Source organism: Trachypithecus francoisi, unplaced genomic scaffold, assembly GCF_009764315.1.
Source record: "Trachypithecus francoisi isolate TF-2019V2 unplaced genomic scaffold, Tfra_2.0 Lachesis_group4, whole genome shotgun sequence".
Taxonomy (NCBI): Eukaryota; Metazoa; Chordata; class Mammalia; order Primates; family Cercopithecidae; genus Trachypithecus; species Trachypithecus francoisi.
In genome coordinates, this window is record NW_022681469.1 from 115,368,921 (window position 1) to 115,393,442 (window position 24,522).

At 58.4% G+C, this 24,522-nt stretch overlaps 2 protein-coding genes across 4 annotated transcripts in view; one reads left to right on the forward strand and one right to left on the reverse strand.

The window, feature by feature from the left end:
• Positions 1–560: 560 nt before the first annotated feature.
• TSC22D4 (TSC22 domain family member 4) lies at positions 561–13,871 on the reverse strand. The gene is made up of 5 exons (XM_033192158.1): positions 13,268–13,871; positions 11,802–12,832; positions 8,416–8,582; positions 1,591–1,639; positions 561–1,209 (listed from the first exon to the last, which is right to left on the reverse strand). Exons 2-5 carry the CDS (start codon positions 12,561–12,563, stop codon positions 1,000–1,002), a joined length of 1,188 nt encoding a protein of 395 aa, XP_033048049.1. The 5' UTR covers positions 12,564–12,832; positions 13,268–13,871; the 3' UTR covers positions 561–999.
• Positions 13,872–17,065: 3,194 nt separating this feature from the next.
• Positions 17,066–24,522, forward strand: part of NYAP1 (neuronal tyrosine phosphorylated phosphoinositide-3-kinase adaptor 1) — a 12,419-nt gene continuing 4,962 nt past the window's right edge. For 2 of the 3 annotated variants that reach the window (XM_033192154.1, XM_033192156.1), the window contains exons 1-4: positions 17,066–18,333; positions 19,581–19,732; positions 21,169–21,530; positions 22,505–24,019. In XM_033192154.1, the coding sequence (XP_033048045.1) occupies positions 19,665–19,732; positions 21,169–21,530; positions 22,505–24,019 (1,945 nt within the window). In that variant the 5' untranslated portion in view covers positions 17,066–18,333; positions 19,581–19,664. Of the gene's footprint in view, positions 18,334–18,937; positions 19,028–19,580; positions 19,733–21,168; positions 21,531–22,504; positions 24,020–24,522 lie in introns of all 3 variants that reach the window. The other variant, XM_033192155.1, reaches the window with a different exon arrangement.

Genomic DNA, 24,522 nt, shown 5'->3' on the forward strand with positions numbered 1-24,522 from the left:
CCACAGCTCTCGCCTCTTCCCCGCTAGATGGGGTCCTTCTCCGTCACTGCTGACTCTTCCGCCTGGGACCAGAGCCCAGGCTGCCAGGGAGGGGCCATCTCACCCACAGGGCCCGTCCTCAGCTGGCCGGGGGTGGGAGCCACGGCGGCCGGCCAGGCCTGGCAAGGGCACCGTGTGCCCGGGGAGCCTGGCCCACACCCAGCCCAGAGACAAGGGGCCCATTCAGGGCCCCCCGCCCCACCCCCAAGCAGCTACCCAGATCCAGCCCGCAGAGGGGACACACTGGGAAGCTGGGGGTGGATCTTGGGCAGCCACCAAAGACCTCATTGTTTCCTGGTCCCCCCGCCCAACACGTGGGCAGACGCCCCTCCACCCCCAATCCTCGCCTGCCCCTTCCCAGGACCCGAACCGCTGGCTCCCTTCTCCAGTCTCTGTCTCAATCCCTCCATCTCCCACACTTTAAACCTCCCCAGTCTGCAAAAGATCTCAGGGAAGCCCCAAATGGCAGGCGCGACCCCTGAGTCTGAACACAAGCAACAAACGAGATGTCAACCTCCAAATTCAAGTTTCTTCAGAATTTTTAATTATTATTATTATTTTAATAACAACCTGAATCCCAGAACTTCCAGATACTGTCCACACTCCCTCCCCTGGGCAGAGGAGAGGATGCACCTCAAGGGAACAAGTTGGGGGTGGGGTGTCTGCCAGGGAGCCTCCAGCTCCCCCAGGCCGTCGACTGCTGGGGGTCCCATGAGGGAGGGTGGGGGTTGGTTCCCTCCCAGAGGGGGCTCCCTCTGACGCCCTATCCTGAAGTCCTCCCTCCTCCATTAAGGCTGGGGATGATGAGGAGATGGGGCAGGGGCCGGGGGACCAGGCCATTACTAAGCCTTGAACTCCCACCCTAGGGACATGGGGACATTAAAGCTGCATAGGAAGAGGGGGCAGGCGGCTGACAAAAGGCCGGGTAGCCCCAAAGGCACATTGTAAGGGAAGGGAGGCTCAGACGGAGGGCCCATTGGGCGCGGAGGGCCCAAGCCGTGGGACCCCCGAGGAGGGCAGCTGAGCCAGCTGCTCCGGGCTGGCCAGGGCGCGCAGCAGCCCGTTCTCCTGCTCCAGCGCAGCGTTCCGCTCTGCCAGTTCCCGGATCTGCTCCTTCAGCACCTCCACCTCTTCCCGGACCGCAAACATGAGGTGGGACTTCACCAAGTCCTGGGGGCCCCGGGACAGGCACAGTGTCAACGGAGTGGGTGCCTCATCCCCTGCCCAGTGCCTCGAGGGCCAGGATGGGAGAGAGTCCCGTGTCCAGAGGATGAGAGGCAAAGCAGGGAAGGGACAGGGGAAAAGGACGAGGGACAGAGGCAGAGTCAGAGCTCAAAGACAGAGATGGGGACCAGCAGCCAGACCAGAGGCCGGGCAAAGTCAAGGGTGGAAGTGGCAGTAGGAGGGGGCAGAGGATGCCCAGGAGCCCAGCAGGGAGAGGGATGGAGGAGCTGAGAGTTGGTGTTGCCTGGTAAGGAAGAGGACAGGGCTGGGGCGAAGGGATGGCTTAAGGGGGCCGGGACCTCCTGGGACTAAGATGGCTTCTCTTACCATGGCTTGCTCGATTTTGTTGTCAATGCCAACCAGGCTTCCGGAGCCACTGGAGAGACACAGGAAGGTGAGGGGAGGAGAGGAGGAGCCTTCCCAGGTGCCGGTTTCTTGGACCACAGCCTCCCGCCCACACCCCCCTGTACCTGTGACAGTAGAGAATGAGGGACAGGAGGGTTTTGTCCATCCCCCTGCGGGCTGAGGGCCGCTGCCCAGGGCCTCCCAGGCCCCGGTGGGGCGGGGGCCCAGATGTCCCTCGTATGGGGGACGCACCCCGGGGAGAGCAAGGGGAAGAGGCACAGCCCCTTTTTCGGGGCTGCCCTGGAGCCATCCCCACCACTCGGGTCTCATAAGATGACACCAGGGACTTGACAGAGACCCCTGGCTGGGCCATGCCCAAGGGGAAAGGGTCCTTAGACGCCCCCCCAATGGAGAGGGATGCAGTGAAGGGAATGCCTGGGGGGCTTAGAGCCCCCCGGGCAGAGCGGGGTCTGGCTGGTGCCAGGCGGGCAGAGAGGAGACAGTGCCTCGGGGGTGCTGGCCTGAAAGATATACACCACCCCCCCAAGGGCAAGGCCTGGCTGCTATTGGCTCCTTGGGGACACGGGGACCCCCCCCTCCCCTCGGCTCCTCGGTGGGCGGGAATTCCCAGACACGGTCAGTGCCAGTGTCCCCTTCTCACCCTGGCACCAATCCCAGAGTGGAGGGGAGGGGGCCGGCCGAGGAAGTCAGCTGGTGGCTAGGCCAGGGGAGGGGCGTGGGGCAGAAGCCTGGGTCTGAGAGGGGAGTGAAGGGTGTGAAGGGAGAGGAAGGGCCTGGCCCTCAGAGGCCCCTCCCCACCTCTGACCCCATCCTGTCCCCTCTGTCCCTCAAGGCCTTGGGAAAGAGGGTGGAGGTGCCTGGGGTAGGGGGCGTTCTGACGTACTCGTGGTCTTCCATAGATCATGAGTGCTCTCCCACCAAAAAGCCCCACAAGGCTCACATCACGGGTGACCCCTGGGACCTGGCCAGAGGACTTTCCAGAGAAGACCAAAAATGGGAAAGGTTACCATGGCAACAGAAACTGAGTCCAGAGCCCTAGAAGACGAATACAGCCTAAAGGCCAGGTGCGGTGGCTCACACCTGTAATCCCAGCACTTTGGGAGGCTGAGGTGGGTGGATCACTTGAGGTCAGGAGTTCAAGACCAGCCTGGCTAACATGGTGAAACCCCATCTCTACTGAAAATACAAAAATTAGCCAGGCATGGTGGAGGGTGCCAGTAATCCCAGCTACTCAGGAGGATGAGGCAGGAGAATTGCTTGAACCCGGGAGGTAGAGGTTGCAGTGAGCCAAGATCGTGCTACTGCACTCCAGCCTGGAAGACAGAGTGAGATCCTGTCTCAAAAAAAAAAAAAAAAGGGACAGGCATGGTGGCACACGCCTATAATCCCAGCACTTTGGGAGGCTGAGGCAGGCGGATCTCCTGAGGTCAGAAGTTCGAGACCAGCCTGGCCAACATAGTGAAACCCTGGCTCTACTAGAAGTACAAAAAATTAGCCAGGCGTGGTGGCAGGTGCCTGTAATCCCAGCTACTCAGGAGGCTGAGGCAGGAGAATCGCTTGAACCTGGGAGGCGGAGACTGCAGTGAGCCGAGATCAGGCCACTGCACTCCAGCCAGGGCAATAAGAGCAAAACTCTGTCTTAAAAAAAAAAAAAAAAATACCACCTATGGGCCTGGGACCTGGGTCTGGGGTCTCAGAGAAAGCGAAGGCTCAGAGGAGAGGAAGGGAGGTGAGCTTGGAGATGGGACATTGGGAAGAAGAGCAACAGGGCTTGGAAGAGAGATGGGAGTCCAGGGAGACAGGGTCTGGCTGCAGTCTGGGAAGTGGCCACCAGAGGGCGATTCAGGCCTGGCTCAACAGCCCCCAGGGCCAGGTTCCAGGCTGGCTCCAAGACGCTGGGCTCTTGGTCCCAGAACCTGGCTCTCCCTCAAGCCCCACTCTCACGACCCAGGACCTGCACAGGCTCTTGTGCCGACCTCATCCTCCAAGGCTCCCTCTCCCACCACTCTGGCCCCAGGCTCTTACCCTGAGGCTCCGGACCTACCCTTGTACCCCTGCACTCTGGCGCTGTGGTGGGATCCCCAGTCTTGCCCTCCAGCCCCCAGCTGGGCCCCGCTCGGAGCGGGGGCCTCAAGGGGCTGCAGCCCACATCCCTGGGCTCCCTTGTAAGCTCCCCCTCCTGGCTGTCAGCTCAGACTTGCTTCCCCGCAGGGGGATCAGCACTCAATTCAAGGTGACCCTTGGATGAGATCCTGCAGCCAGGAAAGGAGCACAGGGACCTGGGAATTTTCCATTTCTCATCCAAGCTCTGGGTGCAGAACGTGCTGACAGGTAGAGCAACTAAGGAGGTGACCAGGCCTGAGTGAGCAGGATGGGGTGGGTGGGGGAAGGGAATCTGGGACTCCTGGGGCGGTGGGAGAGGAGAAGTTAAAGGCGGGGTGGTGGGTCTGCCAGCAGGAGGGTCAAAGTAATTTTCAAGCTATTTCAATCAGCAACACCTGAGTGGATATGGAGCCACCACAGAAAACCCAATACCCCCCCACCACATTACACAGACTCACAGAGACCAAAGCAGGTGGATACATAGGGATAGGAACATGGGCCCTGCTTGGTGGAGACTCAGGGGTAAAGATGTCAAGTAAGGTGTTTGTTCTTGCCAGAGATAAAGGAATAATACAACAATAAACGTTTGTTGGCCAATAGGTGACTGTCTTCTGTTTGTCTAGCGCCTGAGAGTTTCTGACAGCACTTTCCACTGGGGCTTTTTTTTTTTTTTTTTTAAGACGAAGTCTTGCTCTTGTCGCCCAGGCTGGAGTACAATGGTGCAATTTCGGCTCACTGGAACCTCCACCTCCCGGGTTCAAGCGATTATCCTGCCTCAGCCTCCAGAGTAGCTGAGATTACAGGCATGCGCCACCACGCCCAGCTAATTTTTGTATTTTTAGTAGAGATGGGGTTTCACCATGTTGGCCAGGCTGGTCTCCAACTCCTGACCTCGTGATCCGCCCACCTCAACCTCCCAAAATGCTGGGATTACAGGTGTGAGCCACCGCGCCCAACCTCCATTGGAACATTCTAACACACACTTCAAGGGACCAGGACTCTGGCAACGCAGGCCCTCCCCTTTAGGACCCCAGAGTGAGGGGTTGTGGGCACTGTGCTAGAATTCTTTGACAGGGTCCGAGGAGGAAAGTAGGGGCTACTGAGACAGGATCTACCTCCACCACAAGCCCAAAAGCAAGTTTGTGTGGATTAGAAAATGCCCCTTTCTTCAAGACCCTTAATGCCATCTTCCGGAAAACTGTCGTGACTTCCAGCATTGACTGTGATTTCAGATATGAGCGGCACCCCCTGGAGTTATGCAGTGTGTGACATGCACAGTGGGAGACTTAGCCCTGCAGGACTCTTGGTCCCAGGGCAGGGACAGCCCTAGAAGCTGGTCTTCCTCTTTGAGGGTCAAATAAAACAGCCTCAACATGAAGATGGGATAAAAAGCAGGACACCTGGGAGAAATGGGGAGCCTGGGATCTTGGGGACAGGGGCCAGCCCTGCACACTCTCCAGTGAGTTCAGGGGATCCCCCAGGGCCTAGGCTTGGGACCAAGAAAGTGTCATCCAGCTGTCCTGTCTTTATGCTCTCCCGGATCTGTGGTGTCTTTGGGGCGGGGCTGGGGAGGTCAGGGAGCGGGCAGGGGGGTTGGCTCCCTGCCCTGCTTGGGAGAGCTGTCCCTGACTGTCCTAGAGAGAAAGGACATCATAGACCATTGCCGCCACCTCTTTGCTTGGGACACAGGCATCCCAGTAGGATAGTGGAGAAAGTGGCTTTGGGGTTGGACCCAGGCTCCAACTGCAGTCCAGCCACTTAAACTAGCTGGGTGGCCCTGGGCAAGTTTCTAAAACCCTCCTGGCCAGGCATGGTGGATCATGCCTAATCCCAGCACTTAGAGAGGCAGAGGTGGGTGGATCACCTGAGGTCAGGAGTTTGAGACCAGCCCGGCCAACATGGTGAAACCCCATTTCTACTAAAAATACAAAAATTAGCTGGGTGTGGTGGTGGGCACCTGTAGTCCCAGCTACTCGGGAGGCTGAGCCAGGAGAATCGGTTAAACTCGGGAGGCGGAGATTGCAGTGAGCCAAGACCATGCCACTGCATTGCAGCCTGGGACACAGAGCAAGACTCCATCAAAAGAAAAACAAAAAACAAAAAATAAGACAACAAACAACAACAACAACAAAAAACCCTCCTCTGAGTTTCAGATACTTCATCTAGCAAGTGGGAGAACGGAACTGCTTTTTAGGATTACAAGGGATAAGGCAGTACTGGACCCAGGGGAGGTACTGGATAAATAAATGTATCTTTTCTTTCCCAAGTCCCTGGGATCCATTCCCTATAATGCCTGGATCCCGTAGGCCGGCCACTGCCCCCACCCCCAATTCCTTCCATCCACTTCTTCACACTTAACCAACTACCTCCCGCCTGCAAAGAGGGGACAAGGATTTCCAGCCCCAGGGCATGTGAGCATTCTAGATTCACCTGCACCCTCTGTTCACCCATCCCCAGATTCAGGGACTGGTCAGGCGTCCCCAACTCCCTCCCTGTGATCCAGGCACTGAACATCTCAGCCCACCTGCCCTCTTAAGAGGGAGGTCCCAGGCCACTGGGACCCTGTTCTGCCAGCTCTGTGCACACCAGAAAGGAGAGGTGGGGTCTACACATCCCATTCCTAGGGGGCAGGGGGTGGCCCAACCCAAACCCGCCGGCTTGGCAGGGTGTGGCTTGAGGGGCTGGGCTGGGACAGATCCCTAAGAGCCTTGGAGCACAGCAGGGTGAAGTGGAGGCTGGGAACCGGACTGGTCAGATTGGGGTGTGCAGGGAGGGGGTGGGACGGAGAGGGGTGGGACAGAGGAAGGCAGGGAGGGAGGGGACAGGGGAAAGACGGAGGCTTCAGGAGGTTGAATCCTCTAAGACAGAGACAGCAGGAGGCTGGGCTGTGAACTCAACAGGGGTGGGGGAGGGACAGGGAGTCCTCTAGCCAGGGAACCTCCCAAGTGGGAGAGGGAGAGGGCGGGAAACGCTGAGAATAGCAGTGATGGGGGCAGGTGACTCTCCCAACCCTGGCTGACCTCACACCTGGCGCATTCCTGAGTGGGAATGGGGCGTGCAGAAGCCACCGTGTCCTGCCCAGCCCCGCCCAGCCCCGCCTAGCACTGGCACCCTTACCCTCCATCACACCAGCTCCTGGCCACCCCCTTTGCCAGGTCCCTATCCTCCCCAAAGCTGCAGGACCCTGTCAGTGGTGGGCTTGAGTACCTGATCCCAGCGAGCGGCCCCGGATCTGGGGAGGACAGGAAGGAGCAACTCCCATCTGGAATAGGTCCCTCAGGCACCCACTCACCCACTCTCGAAGCCACACCCCCAATTTCCTTCTAAGCAGGAAGTCCCTCCCCTTGAAAACCTCCTACGGGAAGTCCCACTCCTCCCTCCAAAAGAAAAACGGTGACTCCCCAGCCCTTCTGCCCGGTTCCTATCAGTCCCCGGCCAGAAGCAGGCAGCCTGGCTATCTCTGACTCACGATTCTGGGCCTCCCTTTTCAGCTTGCTGGCTTTCTTAGGAACGGTGACACCTGGCCCTGAAAATCCACCCAACAGAGCACTTTCCCCTAAAGGGTGAACCCCAGAAAGTCGCTCTCTGCAGTGCCGTCCCTGCCCCTTTGCCATTCCTAGCTCTGACTCTGTTCCTAGCTGGCCCATCTTAGGGACTCGCTTTCTCGGTTCTAGAAATCCTAGGATCCTAAAGTAGACCCTGTGGGTTATCAGGATGTCACAGTCCATGCATGCTGTTAGGGAGTCCTAGTCCTTTGTTAGGAGAGGAAGAGGGAGATGGAACTGAGACAAAACTGATTTCCATTCTTTTTCAGTTCTTTTTTTTTTTTTTTTTTGAGGCGGAGTCTCGCTCTGTCACCCAGGCTGGAGTGCAGTTGTGTGATCTCAGCTCACTGCACCCTGCACCCTCTGCCTCCCGGTTCAAGCGATTCTCCTGCCTCAGCCTCCTGAGTAGCTGGGATTACAGGCACATACCACCACACCCGGCTAATTTTTGTATTTTTAGTACAGACAGGGTTTCACCATGTTGGCAAGGCTGGTCTTTAACTCCTGACCTCAGGTGATCTGCCCACTTCAGCCTCCTAAAGTGCTGGGATTACAGGCATGAGCCACCGTGCCCAGCCTACTTCCTTTATATATACGTGTGTGTGTGTGTATATCTATATCTATATATATGCTATTTTCTTTCTTTCTTTTTCTTTTTAGAGATGAGGTCTCGCTATATTGCCAGGGTTTGGTCTTGAACTCCTGGCCTCAAGCAGTTCTCCTGCCCGGGCCTCCCAAAGCACTGCGAGTACAGGCGGGAGCCACTGCGCCCCGGCCTGATTTGCTATTCTGTCTAGAGCACGCATTTGCCAGTGGGTTCCTGGGGTTGGCCAGATGATCTCTAAATCTGCAAGAGCTCTGGAATCTGACAACAATGAGTCCCTTCAGACTCTAAAAAAGTCTGTGACCTGACAGTTCTGAGCCAGGGAGTCCCACCCAGCCCTCTCCACAGAGAGGGAGTGGGTCCGAAATCATCTGTGTGCAGTGGTTATGCCCAGGCCAGGTTTCTCCGTCTAAGAGTTCCTCTCCAAGTTCAACCTGGGGGAAGGATGCCTACCGGGCAGTTTCTCATAGCTATCCCAGGTGCTGGGCAGGGAACCTGAACCCCATGCCCCACCGCCCCACGAAGCCCACCTACCTATCATCATCGCTGTCTAGGTGGCCACTGATGGCCAACATGGAGTGGGCCAGGCTGAATTTCTGAGCTGCTACTGCTCCGAAGGGGTCTGGAGATTTGTGAACCAGGCTGGCGTCATGGGTGAAGTAGAGGGCCGGGGAGCTGGGGTGAGAGTCGAGTGGGGGCACCTGGAGGCGGAGAGGTAGGAACCATCACGTGAAAAGAGAAGAGAAAGGAACCAGCTGCCTTACAACTTGTCTATTAGCCTTCCTCCCTCTCCACCTTTCCACTCCCTTTGGAGGACCCAGGAGTCCTGTCCCCTCAGCCCTTCCCTCCTCCAGCTCTGGAGAAGGCATTAGGCAGGTACAAGAAGCAAGAAATGGGCCGGGCGCGGTGGCTCAAGCCTGTAATCCCAGCACTTTGGGAGGCCGAGGCGGGCGGATCACAAGGTCAGGAGATCGAGACCATCCTGGCTAACACGGTGAAACCCCGTCTCTACTAAAAAATACAAAAAACTAGCCGGGCGAGGTGGCGGGCGCCTGTAGTCCCAGCTACTCGGGAGGCTGAGGCAGGAGAATGGCGTGAACCCGGGAGGCGGAGCTTGCAGTGAGCTGAGATCCGGCCACTGCACTCCAGCTTGGGTGACAGAGCGAGACTACGTCTCAAAAAAAAAAAAAAAAAAAAAAAAGAAGCAAGAAATGGGTCAACCTGAGGAATGGGAGGAGTGGTGTATGGGACATTAGAGAGGGTCTCCCGAGTAGGAGGAGTGGGGGACTGACGGAAGAACCGAGAATAGACTCCAAAGTCCCTGCTCCCCCTGGGCCGGGACCCTCAACAGAGGCTACTCAGAGTGTCTGCCTTCTTTTATGTTTTATTTTATTTTTTTGAGACAATCTCACTCTGTCAGCCAGGCTGGAGTGCAGTAGCACAATCATGACTCACTGCATCCTCCAATTCCTGGATTTAAGCGATCCTCCAGCCTCAGCCACCCGAGTAGCTGGGACTACGTGCGTGCACCACCGTAACTGGCTAATTTTTTATTTTTTGTTAACACAGGGTCTCAGTATGTTGTCCCTGCTGGTCTCAAACTCCTGGGCTCAAGTGATCCTCCCGCCTCAGCCTCCCAAAGTGCTGGGAGAATAAGCCACCGCTCCCAGCCTGTGCCTTTGCTGGAGTCTCGCTCTGTCACCCATGCTGGAGTGCAGTGATGTGATCTTGGCTCACTGCAACCTCTGCCTTCCGGGTTATAGTGATTCTCCTGCCTCAGTCTCCTGAGCAGCCGGGACTACTGGCGCCCGCCATCACACCTGGCAAATTTTTCTATTTTTAGTAGAGACAACGGGGTTTCACCATGTTGGCCAGGCTGGTCTTGAACTCCTGACCTCAAGTGATCTGCCCGCCTCCGCCTCCCAAAGTGCTGGGATTATAGGTGTGAGCCACTGCACCCAGGCTGCCTTCTTAAAATGACTCCAATGTCACCTCTTAGAGAGGTATTTCCCCATCTTAGAGAGGTATTTCCCCATCATTCATTGGTCCACTGAACTGTTTCATTTTTTTATAGCACCTAACATTATCTAAAATTAAAGTATTTATTGTGTCTCTCCCCGGCTAGAAGGTCAGTTTGCTCAGTAGCTATTTGTAGAATGAATGGATCCTCAGAAACTGCTCCTCCATCCACTCACCCACCCCTCACTCTCGCCTCCCCTCTCAAACTTCTCGGACTCAGGTGGAATTCTGCTCCTGTGCTCTGCCCTGGGGTTGGCGGGGGCTGCTTGTGGAGCTGGGGGGAGGCGGAGCCTGGGCGTGGACCTGCATAGCCCAACAGGCGCTGGGGGCGGCAGCAAAAAGGGCGGGGGCCACAGGAACATGACAAGACGCCTCTGTGAGGCCCCGGGAGGCCCCAGCTTCTCAGAAAAGCCAAGAACAGAGAGTCCAGGGTGGTTAGAGGGACAGAGCAGAGGAAGGGGGCCCAGGTGGTGTCCCCTAGCCATTCTCCACCACTCCCCTCTGTTAAGAGGGAGAAGAGGCATGAGGGGATGTGGAAGGGAGACAGACTTTTGGGCAGGGAAATAGCAAAACAGTTACGTGCAAACAGCAGACCATCAGGAGGTGGGGGAAAGCTGGGGAGTAGGGGGCACTGGAGAGAGACAGGCAGGGTCTGTGGCCCCAAGAGAAGCTCAGGCCAGGCTTAAGGACAGAGAGCAGGGAAGCTGGAGGCCAAGGGGGTTTGCTTTGGAAGAGTCTGGGGACAGGACAGGAAGATAAACAGCATCTTCTCCCTGGGGTGGGTGCTGAATGCAGGAGTTCAAGAAGAGTTGGGTGGGGAGGGGGTGGGGGATGGTAGGAAGGGGCGTCACGAGAGACGTGAGCTTGAGGCCAGGAGGGGGTTGGGGGGAGCCAGTCCTGACCGGTCCTGACAGGACCCAGACATCCAGTCCCAGGTTATTTTTATACTGTGGTTTGTGCCCAAGGCCAGAAAGGGGAAAGAGTTCGCATCCTCACACTCCCTGCCTTTCCCCAGCCCTCCGAGGTGTTATATTCTCCCCGCAGGACAGAAGTATCCCACCCTCTTGTCTCTGGCTGCTCACCCCCACTACGGGGACCCAGGCATGCTGCCCCCCCAGCCCGGACTTGTTCCTCTTTTGGAGACAGGAAGGAGAAAGAGTATGAGACTGAACTCCTTCTGGGGCTTTTCTCTCCCACTCCATGGTGGTCAGCCTCGAGTTATCAATCACAGAGAGGCTCAGATGGAGGGAGTTGAGACAGACAACTGGGGGGTGAAAAGGATCAACCAGGAAGCCCCCTCCCCATCCCTGAGAGGTGTTCCCCCCACCCAATTTCTCAGTGACACTTGGCTTACAGCAAAGCTGGAGGTAGGACTCAGATGGGTGGCTGGGGGAAAAGAAAGACCCCTACATTCAGGACGGGGCTGCAGTGCAGAGACTAGCAGCGCGCAAGGCCTACCTTTTACCTTTCCGCCCCAAATCCTGGCAGCTCCTCCCCCAGGGACCCAGCTACCCAGCTGGGGCCTCCACCCTCATCACCTAGAGGCAGAGGGGCTGAGACCAAGACAGAAGAAGGCCTGGTGAGGGGGCCACATATACTATAGGCTACATGAAGACCAAGACAGAGAATCAGAGGCCAGGGAGAAAGAGGGAGGGTGCAGAAAAACAGGGAGGAGGCTGAGACAGAAAATGAAGGAGGAGGAAGGGGCTTCAGAGTAACCTGGCAGGCACAGAGAAGAGGGCTGTCTGATCTGATAGACAAGTAATGGAGGAGGGGGAGGGGAGGGGAAGGAGGGGGAGGGGAAGGGAAGGAGGGGGAGGGGGAGGAGGAGTGGGAGGAGGGAGGCCCAAGATAGAGGTTAGGCCAGAGCTGATGGGCCAGCCCTAGAACCCGGGTCTTACCTGCCCCATCTCCTCTGGAGCACCCAACTCCATCCGCAGCCGCATGTCTACAGCTTTCCTCTGGGACAGTGGAGGGGTCCTGGTCCCTGAGCCCCCAGCCTCCGCTTCTACCCTCAGAGAGGGCAGGGGCGTGGCAGCCCGGGATGTGCCCGCACTCTCACCGGTCCCAGGCTCTGGGGGGCGCTGCTGGGGTGGGGAGGCCGACAGCGGGGTCGTCTCTGCCTTGGCTTTGCCGGGCACCACCAACTGGCCCAGTCCCCCAGTGAAGGAGCGGGCCTGAGGTCCGGGAGAGGTGGGGGGTGGACGGAGCCAGGAGGTGGGGCCCTGAGACAGGCCTGACTGTGGGGTGGGGGTGCCCAGGCCAAGGCTGGCCAGCTCCAACCTGGAATCCAAAGATCTGCCCCCGGCGCCCCCTGAGGCCCCTCGAATTCCCTCCAGGAGTCGGCCGAAGCTGTGGGGCTCCAGGTCTCGCTCATAAACATCCACACACGTCCAGCGACCACGGCGATAAGGCTCTCCCAGGCCGTGGGGCAGCTTCACCACCCGAAAACGGGAGGAGGGGGCCCCAGGTGGTGGGGAGCCATTCCGGGGGGTGCCCTTGCCCCCCGGATCGGGGCTGGGCTCCCCACTGGGCAGGCGGGGCAGGGGCCCGGTGGGGGGCTGTGGAGTAGGGGGATCTGAAGTCCCTGGGCTCCCCGGGCCCTCATAGTCTGTGGTGACGCTGGTAATTTGGAAACTACTCTTCTTCTTGCCCCCGCTCATGGTCCCTGGGACTCAGGGCTGGGCCAAGGTTGGGGGTGGGTTGGGACTCCTTGAAGGGGCTCAGGCACCCCTGGAACAAGGGGGCCACATGGCGGGGGCATCCGGGCCCCTGGGGACGTCTGGGTCCGACATGGCAGGAGGGCCTAGTGGGAACCCGGGGTGCCTGCTGGGTGAGGGGAGAAGAGGAGAGGGGAGGTGGCGGGAGGGGGGAGCAGGGGCAGGTTTTTCCTGCTGCTGTTGCTGCTGAACTCCAGAGCTGAGTTTGCAAACTGGAAAAAGAGGGAGAGAGAGAGTGTGTGTGTGTGTCTCTGTGTGTGTGTGAAACCAGTGGGCAGGCCACCTCCGGGGCTTCCTCTCCGGGGAGAAGAGTGGGGGAAGGGGAAACCGTCAGAGACCCGGAGACAGGCAAGAGATGACAGAGACCAGGGCAGAGGGGACCAGATCCAAGAAGGCGCTCAGAGTAGGAAGAGGCAGATGAGTCCCAGAGTTGGGCATTTCTCGTCTGAGATTCTGACTCAGGGGGCGGGTATTGTCACAAGAGCTTGGGCTCCAGGGCCTGGGAGAACCAGGGTGAAGCAGCTCCCCAGCCCCGCCCGGCCACTCAGAGAGACCTCTCCTGGGCCTCGAGCCCACCCCAGCTCCCACATCCCTGGGGCAGGCCCTGCCCGGCTACCCCCAGCGCCCCACCCAGTCCCGAATCCTACCTCTGGGGCCTCGGCCACTGATCTGAGCCTGAGGGTCCCGGCACCTAAGAGGTCGGGTTGTGCGTTCCCTGGGGCCTTCTGGCCACAGGGAGTGGCGGGGCACGCAGGCGGCGATCAGAGGTTGCCCCGTCCTCTCCGGGGGCCTCAGCTCATCCTGCGAGGCATCTCCGAGGAAAGTTTGCTCTCCGGAAAAGAAGGAACCCGCGCCTCCTCCGAGGAGCCCAGGAGCGGCCGCTGAAGCCCCAAGGGTCTGGAAACTGATGTGGGAGAGGGCGGTCAAGCCCCCCGCTGCTCCCGGTGGCAGCCAGCGAGTGGGTGTCTCAAGTCTCCTCCCGCGTGGCCCCGCTGGGTCCGTGTCTCCGCTCCTCCGCTCCCCTGGGTCTCTGCCTCTCCGTCTTTCTCTTTCTGGGCTGTTGACAACCCCCACACCAGGAAGTCCTGCCTCCTCGGGCCTGCTGACTGCTCCTCTCCTCCTCCTCCTCCTCCTCCTCCTCCTCCTTCCCCTCTTCCTCCCCTTCCTCCTCCCTCCCTCCCTCCTGGGGCTTCCCGCCAGCTGGCCCGGGGCCAGGCCTGCCACAGCCGCTGCTGTTGCAGTTGCTGCAGCCACTGCTTAGGCTGCTGCTCCTGGGGCCCCAAACAGACTTTCTTAACCCCACCTGCCGGGCCCCAGCCCCACTCTTGCAGGGAGGGGCTGCAGAGGGCGGGGCTCGGGGAGAAAGGGAGGAGCTTGCAGGGAGGCGAGGGATTCCCTTACTTGTAGTCAGTTGCTGCCATTGGCCTAGAGACACACAGAAGAAACGGAAGGCACAGGCCCGGAGGTGTGCTGGATGCCCACCCAGAAGTGCCCAGTCCCTGCTGCGGGGCGGCTGTGGCTGTCATTCTCCTTTGGTTTTCACAGCAACTGCATGAGGAAGGTACTATAATTCCCCCCATTCCTTATTTTTAAAAGTGGATTATTGCCGGACCCCGGTGGTAGCTCATGCCTGTAATCCCCGCACTTTGGGAGGTCGAGGAAGGAGGATCGCTTGAGACCAGTTTGGACAATATAATAGCAAGACCTCGTCTCTACAAAAAATGAAAAAAAAATAGCTGGGCATGGTGATGTGCACCTATAATTCCAGCTACTCAAAGGCTGAGGCGGGAGGATCTCTTGAGCCCAGGAGTTTGTGACCAGCCTGGGCAATATAGCGAGATCCCCATCTCTCCAAAAAATTTTTTAAAAAGTACTTTGGGAGGCCAAGGCGGGTGGATCACGAGGTCAAGAGATTGAGACCATCCTGGCCAACATGGTGAAACCCCATCTCTACTAAAAATATAAAAATTAGCCAGGTGTGATGGCACGCACCTGTAGTCCCAGCTACTCAGGGGGCAGGAGAATCACTTGAACCTGGGAGGCGGAGGTTGCGGTGAGTAGAGATCATGCCACTGCATTCCAGCCTGGCGATTAGAGCGAGACTCCATCTTAAAAAAAAAAAAAAAAAAAAAAAGCTGAGTGTGGTGATGTATACCTGTAGTCCCAGCTACTCAGGAGGTTGTGAGGCAGGAGAATCTCTTGAGCCCAGGAGGTTGAGGATGCAGTGAGCCCACATTGTGCCACTGCACTCCAACCTGGGCAACAGAATGAGACCATGTCTCACCAAAAAAAAAAAAAAAGTGGATTATTATGAAAATTTTCAAACATGCCATGCAGACAAGGGGAGACCATGCAAACTTCACACGGATGGTGGTCCCAGCCCAAAATCAATTTTTAAAAAATCATCAACGTTATAATGAAATGACATTCGATGAAATTACATGTGAGGGCCAGCTGTATTTTGCTGGACTATTTGAAATCAAATCTGGATGTTATACTATTCCCCTTTCCCCCAACCACCCTCCCTTTTTTTTTAGAGACAGGCGCTCGCTCTCTCTCGCTCTCTCTCTTTCTGTTGCCCAGGATGGAGTGCAGTGGTGTGATCATAGCTCACCACAGCCTGGAACTCCTGGGCTCAAGCCATGCTCCTGCCTCAGCCTCCCAAGTAGCTAGGACTTTAGATGCACGCCACCACACCCAGCTAATTTTTAAATTTTTGTAGAGATGGGAGCTCTCACTATGTTGCCCAGGATGGTCTCAAACTCCTGGCTTCAGTTGGTCCTCCTGCCTCAGCCTACCGAGTAGCTGGGACTACAGACACGCACTACTACGCCTGGCTAAATTTCTTTAAAAAAAAATTTTTTTTTTTTTTGGTAGAGATGGGGGTCTTGCAATGTTGCCCAGGGTCATCTTGAACTCCTGGCCTCAAGTGATCCTCCTGCTTCTGCCTCCCTAGTAGCTGGGACCACAGGTGTACACCACCACACCTGGCTAATTTTTTAGTTTTCGTAGAGACAGGGTCTTACTATGTTGCCCAGGCTGGCCTCAAATGATTCTCCCACCTGGGCCTCCCAAAAAGCTGACATTACAGGTGTGAGCCATGATGCCTGGCCTCAGGGAAATTTCTAACCCCTCTTTAGGGTTAGGTAAAAATAAAACAATGGAATACCTACCCTCGTTATGTATTTGTTCTGTATCTCTTTGTTAGAAACATCCACACTCCTGTCTCTCTCCCTTAAGCCATAGTAACAATGACTGCCATAGCCCAGGTCTGTGAACCTCCCAAGTAGTGATGTCTGGGAGGCAGCCTCCCGCCTGCTCCCTACCCCTCCAGACTGCATCCCTCTGTCCCTTACAGAACCTTTTCTCTAGCAACATTCAGAACACGGCCTTGGTCCCTCCGTCCCCAGGCTCTCCTTCCATCTTGCTGACTTGCTACAAACTATTCAAAAATTATCTTTGGGCAATCCCTTTCTCTGCCTCAGGCACTGGTATCTGAGTCTAGAGGCCCTGGCACATTGTTGACCTCTGCAGAAATGTTTGTTGAGTGAATAATATGTACAAATTTTTATGTCTTAATTTAATTTAATTTGAGATGAAGCCTCACTCTGTCACCCAAGCTGCAGTGCAGTGCCATGATCTCAGCACACTGCAACCTCCGCCTCCCAGGTTGCGATCCTCCTGCCTCAGCCTCCCGGGTAGCTAAGATTGTAGGCACCCGCCACCACGCCCAGCTAATTTTTGTATTTTTAGTAGAGATGGGGGGGGGGGGTCTCATCATGTTGGCCAGGCTGGTCTCGAACTCCTGACCTCAAGTGATCTGCATGCCTCAGCCTCCCGAAGTGCTGGCATTACAGTCGTGAGCCACTGCTCCCGGCCTATACGTATAAACTAATCATACTAAAGGTATAAATGTGAAATGGGTTTTAAGTGTTTTAGTATTTCCCTCCCCTGGGAGCATTCTTAATAGTCTTTAATATGTAGGACCCTTTACAATTTACAAGGCACTTTGGTATTATTTTACTACCCCTCCCCTGCCAACAAAGAATGGACTAAAGCCAGCTTGTCCAACTGCACAGGCAGCTTGTGGCTCAGGACAAATTCGTAAACGTTCTTAAAACATTAGGAGTTTGAGTTTTTTGTTTTTTGTTTTGTTTTGTTTTTTTCTGAGGCAAGAGTCTTACTCTCTCCCCTAGGCTGGAATGCAGTGGCCTGATCTCAGCTCGCTGCAACCTCTACCTCCCAGGTCAAGCGATTCTCCTGCTTTGGCCTCCCGAGTAGCTAGGATTACAGGAGCACGCCACCATGCCAAGCTTATTTTTTCTATTTTTAGTAGACACGCGGTTTTGCCACATTGGCCAGGCTGGTCTCAAACTTCTGATGTCAGGTGATCCACCAGCCTTGGCCTCACAAAGTGCTGGGATTACAGGCATGAGCCACCGCGCCCGGCCAGTGTTAAGAGTATTTTATGTGTGGCTCAAGACAAATTCTTCTTCCAATGTGGTCCAGAGAGGTCAAAAAAGTGGACATCCCTGGACTAAACATCTCTCAGAGAGGTTGCACGATCTGCCTAAAGCCACACAGCAAGTTTGCAAAGACGCTGCCATGGAAAGTAGCATTCGCAGGCTCCAGGGATTAGGCCGTGCCTATCTTTGCCATGCCCATTTTCCAGCCCATGGAAGGTACAACTGAGGTCTTCTCGAGCTGATTTACCCCCGCTACAGAGCTGTGCGCCCAAGGGATTTCAGAGGGAGTTATTTCTAGGGCAGATGATGAGAAAAGTGATGGGTGGGGAGGTCGAGGTCACGTCCCGCAGCGGCCCCCTGACAGTGCCAGGGTGGTGGCCACACTCAGAGGTCGACCCTGGTCGTTGCGAGCGGCGCCGGGGGAGTCAAAGGTCATGAGAGGAGGACTCGGACCACGGGGGCGGACGGCTTTGAGCCCAGACGGTGGAACGATATCCGGGCACCCCCGGGAGGCTGCAGGGGGAGGCGGCCGATTCCCCCGCGAGCCAACTCGGGTGCTCTCCTGGCACCTGGGGGCGGCGGGGAAAGGGGGTGCGGCCGTCGAAGCACGCCCCCTGCTGGGCTGAGCCGCCTCCCGTCCAGTTCCCTACCCTCGGAGCCCCTCGGCCCGGAAAGCGGCACCCCCTGGCGGCCTCGGCGCCTCACTGCACCCCGGGCCCCGCAGCCGCAGCCTCGGCCCCGGCCAGATGCTGGGTGCTGACCCGGGGCGCGCCGGGCGCACGGGGTGCACGGGGTGCACGGGGCGGCGGCGCGGGCCCCAGGCTGCCGCTGGGGGGCGCCGCTGCACGCCGCTCCGCCGGGGCCGGGGAGACCGAACCCAGCACCGCCCGGCTGAGCAGGGGGCGAGGGGCGGCGAGGAGTAGACACCCCAAGACCGCGACAGGCTGGCGCCGGGCCCCTAGCGCCCCACGACCTTCCTCCGAATCTGTCCCCGCAGGCTCCGCGGCTCCCGCGCCCCGCGCCCCAGCCCCGCGGCCCCGCGCCGCACGGCCTCTCCCGTTCCGTCCTTGGAGGGTGTGGAAGGGTGGGTTTGGGGCCGGGGGCGGGTCTGGGGGCGGACCCGGAGGCGGGGCTGTCTCTGCGGCAGGGCCCAGCTTCGCTCCCCCCGGTCTGTCTCTGTCTCTCCTCCTCCCTCCTCCTGCTCCGGGCGGAGCCCGGCATGGGGGGGCCGGCGCCCGGCAGGCCAGGTACGGTGATGGAGAAACTGGGGAGGCTTGGTGCAGGAAGGTTGGGGTGGGGGGACAAGGGACAGGGAGGATTGGCGGAGCAAAAGGCGGAGAAGCCCAGGGTAGCAGGACAAGGGGAAGGGGAGGGGTGCCAGGAACCTGGGGCCCTTGGATGGAGAAGGGGGATGAAGCAGGCCAGGTTTGGAACAAGGGAAGGGGGAGGACGGCTGTAAGGAGGGGCGCCTGGGAGGAGAAGTGAGGCTGAAGGCGAAAAGAAGAGTGTAGGTTTGGGGGAAGGAAAACCGGAGCAGGTATGGAGGCCGCAGCCCAGAAGGTAGCAGTGGGGCCAGACTGGAGCCCCCCGGGTGGGATTGAGGGGCGGGGACTGGAAGAGGAAAACCGGGGGCCTCCCAAATCCTGGAGGAAGAAGAAGGTGATTGGGGCCATCAGCGAGGGAGGGAGGCAGAGACCAAACCATTGCTAAAGGGCCAGGGAGCCAGAATCGGGGTGGACCAAGGCCCAGGCCGGGGGAAGGACTGGAAGGGGAGGAAGGCAGGCAGTGGAGATAGATGGATGGGTGGTATTTTAGATACCCAACTCAGGGTGTCTCCCATCCTTCCTTCAGCGTTCCCACCCTGCCCTCATAAGATCCCTGCTACAGCCCAAGATGGGAGGGAGAGTCTGACCATCTCCCCTTTCCCCAGTGGGGTGCAATGTACGCAAGTAGGCCCTGGGCATAACTCTTTGCCTGTAGGTGTGTCCGGTTCCGTGTAGCAGATTTGTGTGTGTCTGGAGGTCTGTGTGTGTGTCTGTGGGTGTGTCTGTGGGTGTTTATGTCTGTGTGCCTGTCTATCCCTAGGTTTCTGTTTACCTATGCCAATCTCTGTGTCTGATCCTCTGTCTGTCGATGTGGGTCGGTGGCTCTGTGGTTTGTGTGTCTGAATGTGTACTTGTGTAGCTGAGGGGTTGCAGTCCGTTTGTGGGGCCTGTATGGGTGGTGGATCAGGATGTCTTTACACAAGAAGGGAATCTGTGTTGACCTGGTCGCTCCAGAGCGTGTATTTGTGGCTCTGAACACCTTTGTCGGGGTCTTGTGTCTGTCTATCTGTCTGTGGGTCCTTGAAGCTGTGTTGGGTTTTCTGTCTGTTTTCCTCTCTGAGGACCCGAGTCATGTCTCTTCTCCTTTTTCTCTCTTTCATTCATCCCTGGCCCCCACCCATCTCACCTTTCTTTTTTTCCCCTTTTCACCACCCCCTCCCCCAACCCAGTGGATCCGGGACCCAGGGAGGGCCGCCCCCCGGGCCTGGTGGCACTGAGCAGGGCCCCCCAGCCCCCACCTCCTGCCCCACGAGATGAACCTCCTCTACCGAAAAACCAAGCTGGAGTGGAGGCAGCACAAGGAAGAAGAGGCCAAGAGGAGGTAAGGCTGTGCCCCAGACCGCTCCCTTTCCTTCCGCACCTCTGCCTGCCCCCTCACTGGGCCACAGCCCTTCTCGGGGGCCTGGCAGCCTTGTCATGAGTGAGCTCTCTGATCTCAGAGTCAGTACGGAACGCCCAGGATTGCACACAGATTGTCCTGGCCCAACTCCTGCCCTCCTGCGGGGTGGGTTTACAGCCCAGGAGCACCCCTTTGGTTGTTCCCCATCCCCAGAGGCCCAAGTCACTCCTTCCTGACTCACCTCTGGCCTGTAGCCCTTCTCCTTTCTGCAAATTTGGGGCTGGCTGTGGGCTGTCCTGTCACCTGACCTTGGAAGGGGCAGGCCCCGCCTCCCTCCCAGGGTCTAGGGAAGGGGTCATTTCAGGGGCATCAGAGAACATCCACTTGGCCTCCTCCCAGTTTCCCCTGCTGCAGGAGGCGAGTGGTCAAGTTGTGTGTGTGGTGGGCGGACATGCAGGCTGGGCCTTGCCAAAGAGCCGGGGCAGGGCACGACCCCTGGACCCCTGCATCCCTGTCTGCCTCCCCGCTTGCCCTTCCAGGGACCTGGGGCCTGGCCTCTCCCATCCTTCTCTCCTTCTCCTTTTCACTCCCATTGACTTCACAGCCACTTGGAGCCTGTCACAGCCACCTCCCTTTTCCTTCCTTGCAACTGTGGAGTTTAATTCTTGTTGTTAATTAGATTAATCAGAGTGATCGCTGCAGCGATCTCTCCCTAATGAAGGGCTAGTAGACAGGGCCTTAATGAGCGCCCACCCCACACAACTCTCCTCTCTTCCCTGCCAGCCGCCCCCCCTCCACTCCATGCAACCCTCCACTCAGACAGAAGCTCAGGGACAGTGGAATGGAATGGGGGTGAGCCAGGGAGGGTGACAGAGAGAGGACAACACCAGGGGAGAGGGAGGAAGAAGGATGGGCCAGGGGAGGGAGGCTGCTCTGGTCCTGGAGGGACACATCCTGCATCTGGGAGAGGAGGTGTGCCGTGGGGGTGTAGGTCACAGTGACTGGGCAGGAGGGGACACCAGAGGCCAGGTGTGGTCCAGTGTGAGAGTGAGAGGGGCCGAGGAGCTGTGGGGGCAGGTGTGTCTGTCTGTGTTACCTGGGTTTGTATCTCTATCTCTGCACAAGGCTGTCCACACAGGTGCCCAGGCTGGGATCTGCCAGCCCGGGGGATGCTCCCCTGGAGGCATACTCACCCCTCTTCTCATACCTGCCCCCAACTGCCTTGCCTTTTTAAAGCCCAAGATTCTGCCTGAAGCCCCTTCATTGGTGCCCTGGACCTTCTGGCAACTCTGTCCCCACCCAGGCTCCTGTCCTCCTCCCTGGGAAGCCACAAGGTTGCTGACACCTCTTGGGGTGGAGAAGGGGGAGGCCTAGGTCCGAGGCCCTTCCTCCACTCCATCGTGGCCTTCTCTCCCCAGCTCCAGTAAGGAGGTGGCCCCCGCTGGCTCGGCTGGGCCGGCGGCCGGCCAGGGGCCTGGGGTCCGCGTGCGGGACATCGCCTCGCTACGGCGCTCCCTCAGGATGGGTTTCATGACGATGCCTGCCTCCCAGGAGCACACCCCGCACCCCTGCCGCAGCGCCATGGCCCCACGCTCCCTCTCCTGCCACTCGGTGGGCAGCATGGACAGTGTCGGGGGTGGCCCTGGTGGGGGCGGTGGGGGCCTCACAGAGGACAGCAGCATCCGAAGACCCCCTGCCAAGCCCCGGAGACACCCCAGCACCAAGCTCAGCATGGTGGGGCCCGGGTCGGGGGCAGAGACACCCCCCAGCAAGAAAGCAGGTGAGATACCCCCTATCTCTCCCTGGGGTGGAGCTGGGAGCTGGGAGGATCTATTCCAGGCCGGGGGAGGCTTGCCGGGAGGGTTCATTCAGGGAAGAACCAAGGAAGTGGAAGATTCCATTCTCAAAAGGAATTAGGGGGGTCCTTTTGGATGGGCCTGAGATGAACCATCCAAGGGCAGGGGATACTCCCTGAAAAGTTCTTGAGAAAGGCGTGGTGGCCTCGGAGGGACAATGAGGGTAGGAGCTGCAGATTCTGGGGAATACATTAGAAAGACTGAGGACTGTGGGACAGACACGGTGGCTCACGCCCGTAATCCCAGCACTTTTTTTTATTTTTTTGAGACGGAGTCTCTCTCTGTCGCCCAGGCAGGAGTGCAATGGCATGATCTCAGCTCACTGCATCCTCCACCTCCCAAGTTCAAGCAGTTCTCCTGCCTCAGCCTCCCAGGTAGCTGGGATTAGGGGCGTCCATCACCACGCCTGGCTAATTTTTTGTATTTTTAATAGAGTCAGGGTTTCGTCTTGTTGGCCAGGCTGACAAGGCCAGGCTTGCTGGCCTCAGGTAATCCACCCACCTCGGCCTCCCAAAGTGCTGGGATTTACATGCATGAGCCACTGTGCCTGGCCAACTAGTTGATGTTTTGAAAAGACCAAGGGCTGACTAGTAGAAAAGTAATCTACAGCTGGGCATGGTGGCTGATGCCTGGAATCCTAGTGCTTTAGGAGGCTGAGGCAGGAGGATCCCTTGAGCCCAGGAGTTTGGGACCAGTCTGGGCAACATGGCAAGACCTGTCTCTATTAAAAAATAAAAAAGAAATGAAGAAACGTTCTGGGGCTGTAAGTTGAGGAATATGGGGAAAATGAAGAGGCAGATATGTCCTTGCAGAGGGGTCAAGGGATCAGAAAGGGCTCCTCCCACTTGCTCCCCTCATTAAAAGCCTGGTTTATTTTTCTCTTTCTTGTCCTGTCCAGGCTCACAGAAGCCAACCCCGGAGGGCCGAGAGTCCAGCCGGAAGGTTCCTCCGCAGAAGCCCAGGCGAAGCCCTAACACCCAGCTCTCTGTCTCCTTCGATGAGTCCTGCCCCCCAGGCCCCTCTCCTCGAGGGGGGAACCTGCCTCTTCAGCGCCTCACTAGGGGGTCCCGAGTAGCTGGGGACCCTGATGTGGGTGCCCAGGAAGAGCCTGTGTACATTGAGATGGTGGGGGACGTCTTTAGGGGAGGAGGACGAAGTGGAGGAGGCCTGGCTGGGCCCCCTCTTGGGGGTGGGGGCCCGACCCCTCCAGCGGGCGCTGACTCGGACTCTGAAGAGAGTGAGGCCATCTATGAGGAGATGAAGTACCCGCTGCCAGAAGAGGCCGGGGAAGGCCGGGCCAATGGCCCTCCACCATTGACGGCAACATCCCCGCCACAACAGCCTCACGCCCTTCCACCCCATGCCCACCGCCGCCCAGCTTCAGCCCTTCCGAGCCGGAGGGATGGGACGCCCACCAAGACCATTCCTTGTGAAATCCCCCCACCCTTCCCAAACCTCCTTCAGCACCGGCCTCCACTCCTGGCCTTCCCCCAAGCCAAGTCTGCTTCCCGAACCCCCGGCGATGGGGTCTCGAGGCTACCTGTCCTCTGCCACTCCAAGGAGCCAGCCGGCTCCACCCCAGCTCCCCAAGTGCCTGCACGGGAGCGGGAGACGCCTCCCCCACCGCCTCCACCTCCTGCTGCCAACCTGCTGCTGCTGGGACCATCAGGCCGGGCCCGGAGCCACTCGACACCGTTGCCACCCCAGGGCTCTGGCCAGCCCCGGGGGGAGCGGGAGCTCCCCAACTCCCACAGCATGATCTGCCCTAAGGCGGCGGGGGCGCCGGCAGCCCCCCCTGCCCCGGCCGCCTTGCTTCCCGGCCCCCCCAAGGACAAGGCCGTGTCTTACACCATGGTGTACTCGGCGGTCAAGGTGACCACGCACTCTGTCCTGCCAGCCGGTCCACCCCTGGGTGTTGGGGAGCCAAAGACGGAGAAGGAGATCTCAGTCCTCCATGGGATGCTGTGTACCAGCTCGAGGCCCCCCATGCCAGGGAAGTCCAGCCCCCACAGTGGGGCCATGGGCGCGGCAGCTGGGGTCCTCCACCACCGCGGCTGCCTGGCCTCCCCCCACAGCCTTCCAGACCCAACTGCAGGCCACCTGACCCCGCTGTGGACCTACCCAGCCACAGCAGCTGGGCTTAAGAGACCCCCTGCCTATGAGAGCCTCAAGGCTGGGGGGGTGCTGAATAAGGGCTGTGGTGTGGGGGCCCCGTCCCCCATGGTCAAGATTCAGCTGCAGGAGCAAGGGACCGATGGGGGTGCTTTTGCCAGCATCTCCTGTGCCCACGTCATCGCCAGTGCAGGGACACCAGAGGAAGAAGAAGAGGAGATGGGCGCCGCGACATTTGGGGCAGGCTGGGCCCTGCAGAGAAAGGTCCTCTATGGAGGGAGAAAAGCAAAGGAGTTGGACAGTGAGTGAGGGGTGGGGAGTGGGGGCTGGCATCGGGGGTGGGGGGCAGCTGGGAATGCCTGCGATGGTTTGGGGGAGGTGTTGGAGGGGTTATTTGGAAGTCACAGTCTTGAGTCTGGGATGTTTTCTAGGAGACCAGAGGGGTGGAGGTGAGCAATAGACAGAAAGACTGGGGTCACCCAGTGTGCGCTGGAGGGGCAGGAAGGTCTGGGAGGCAAAGGGGGTCAAATCTGGCCCTGTCCTGCTCTGCTCCCTGCCCCTCCCTTCCTGGGGCTGCAGGGGTGTGTGCTTGTGAGTGTGCGCACCAGGAACTAAACACAGCTGCCTCCCAGCTGTTACCATGGCAACCCATCCAGACAGGAGGGAGAGGAGAGGAGGCCCCTACCGTTGCCTGGCAACGCAATGCTCTGCCAGGCCTCCTCTCAGAGATGAGCTTAGTTCACAGGCAGCCCTTCCCCCTGCCCTCCTCCTTCTGGGCTCAGGAATTGGGATTCTCCCCCTACA

Coding starts and splice junctions, on each gene's coding strand:
- TSC22D4 (XM_033192158.1), bottom strand. CDS start 12,563: ATGAGCGGGGGCAAGAAGAAGAGTAGTTTCCAAATTACCAGCGTCACC. Junction 8,583..11,801: donor CTCCAGAGGAGATGGGGCAG/GTAAGACCCGGG, acceptor CTCCGCCTCCAG/GTGCCCCCACTCGACTCTCA. Junction 1,640..8,415: donor CTAGACAGCGATGATGATAG/GTAGGTGGGCTT, acceptor GTGTCTCTCCAG/TGGCTCCGGAAGCCTGGTTG.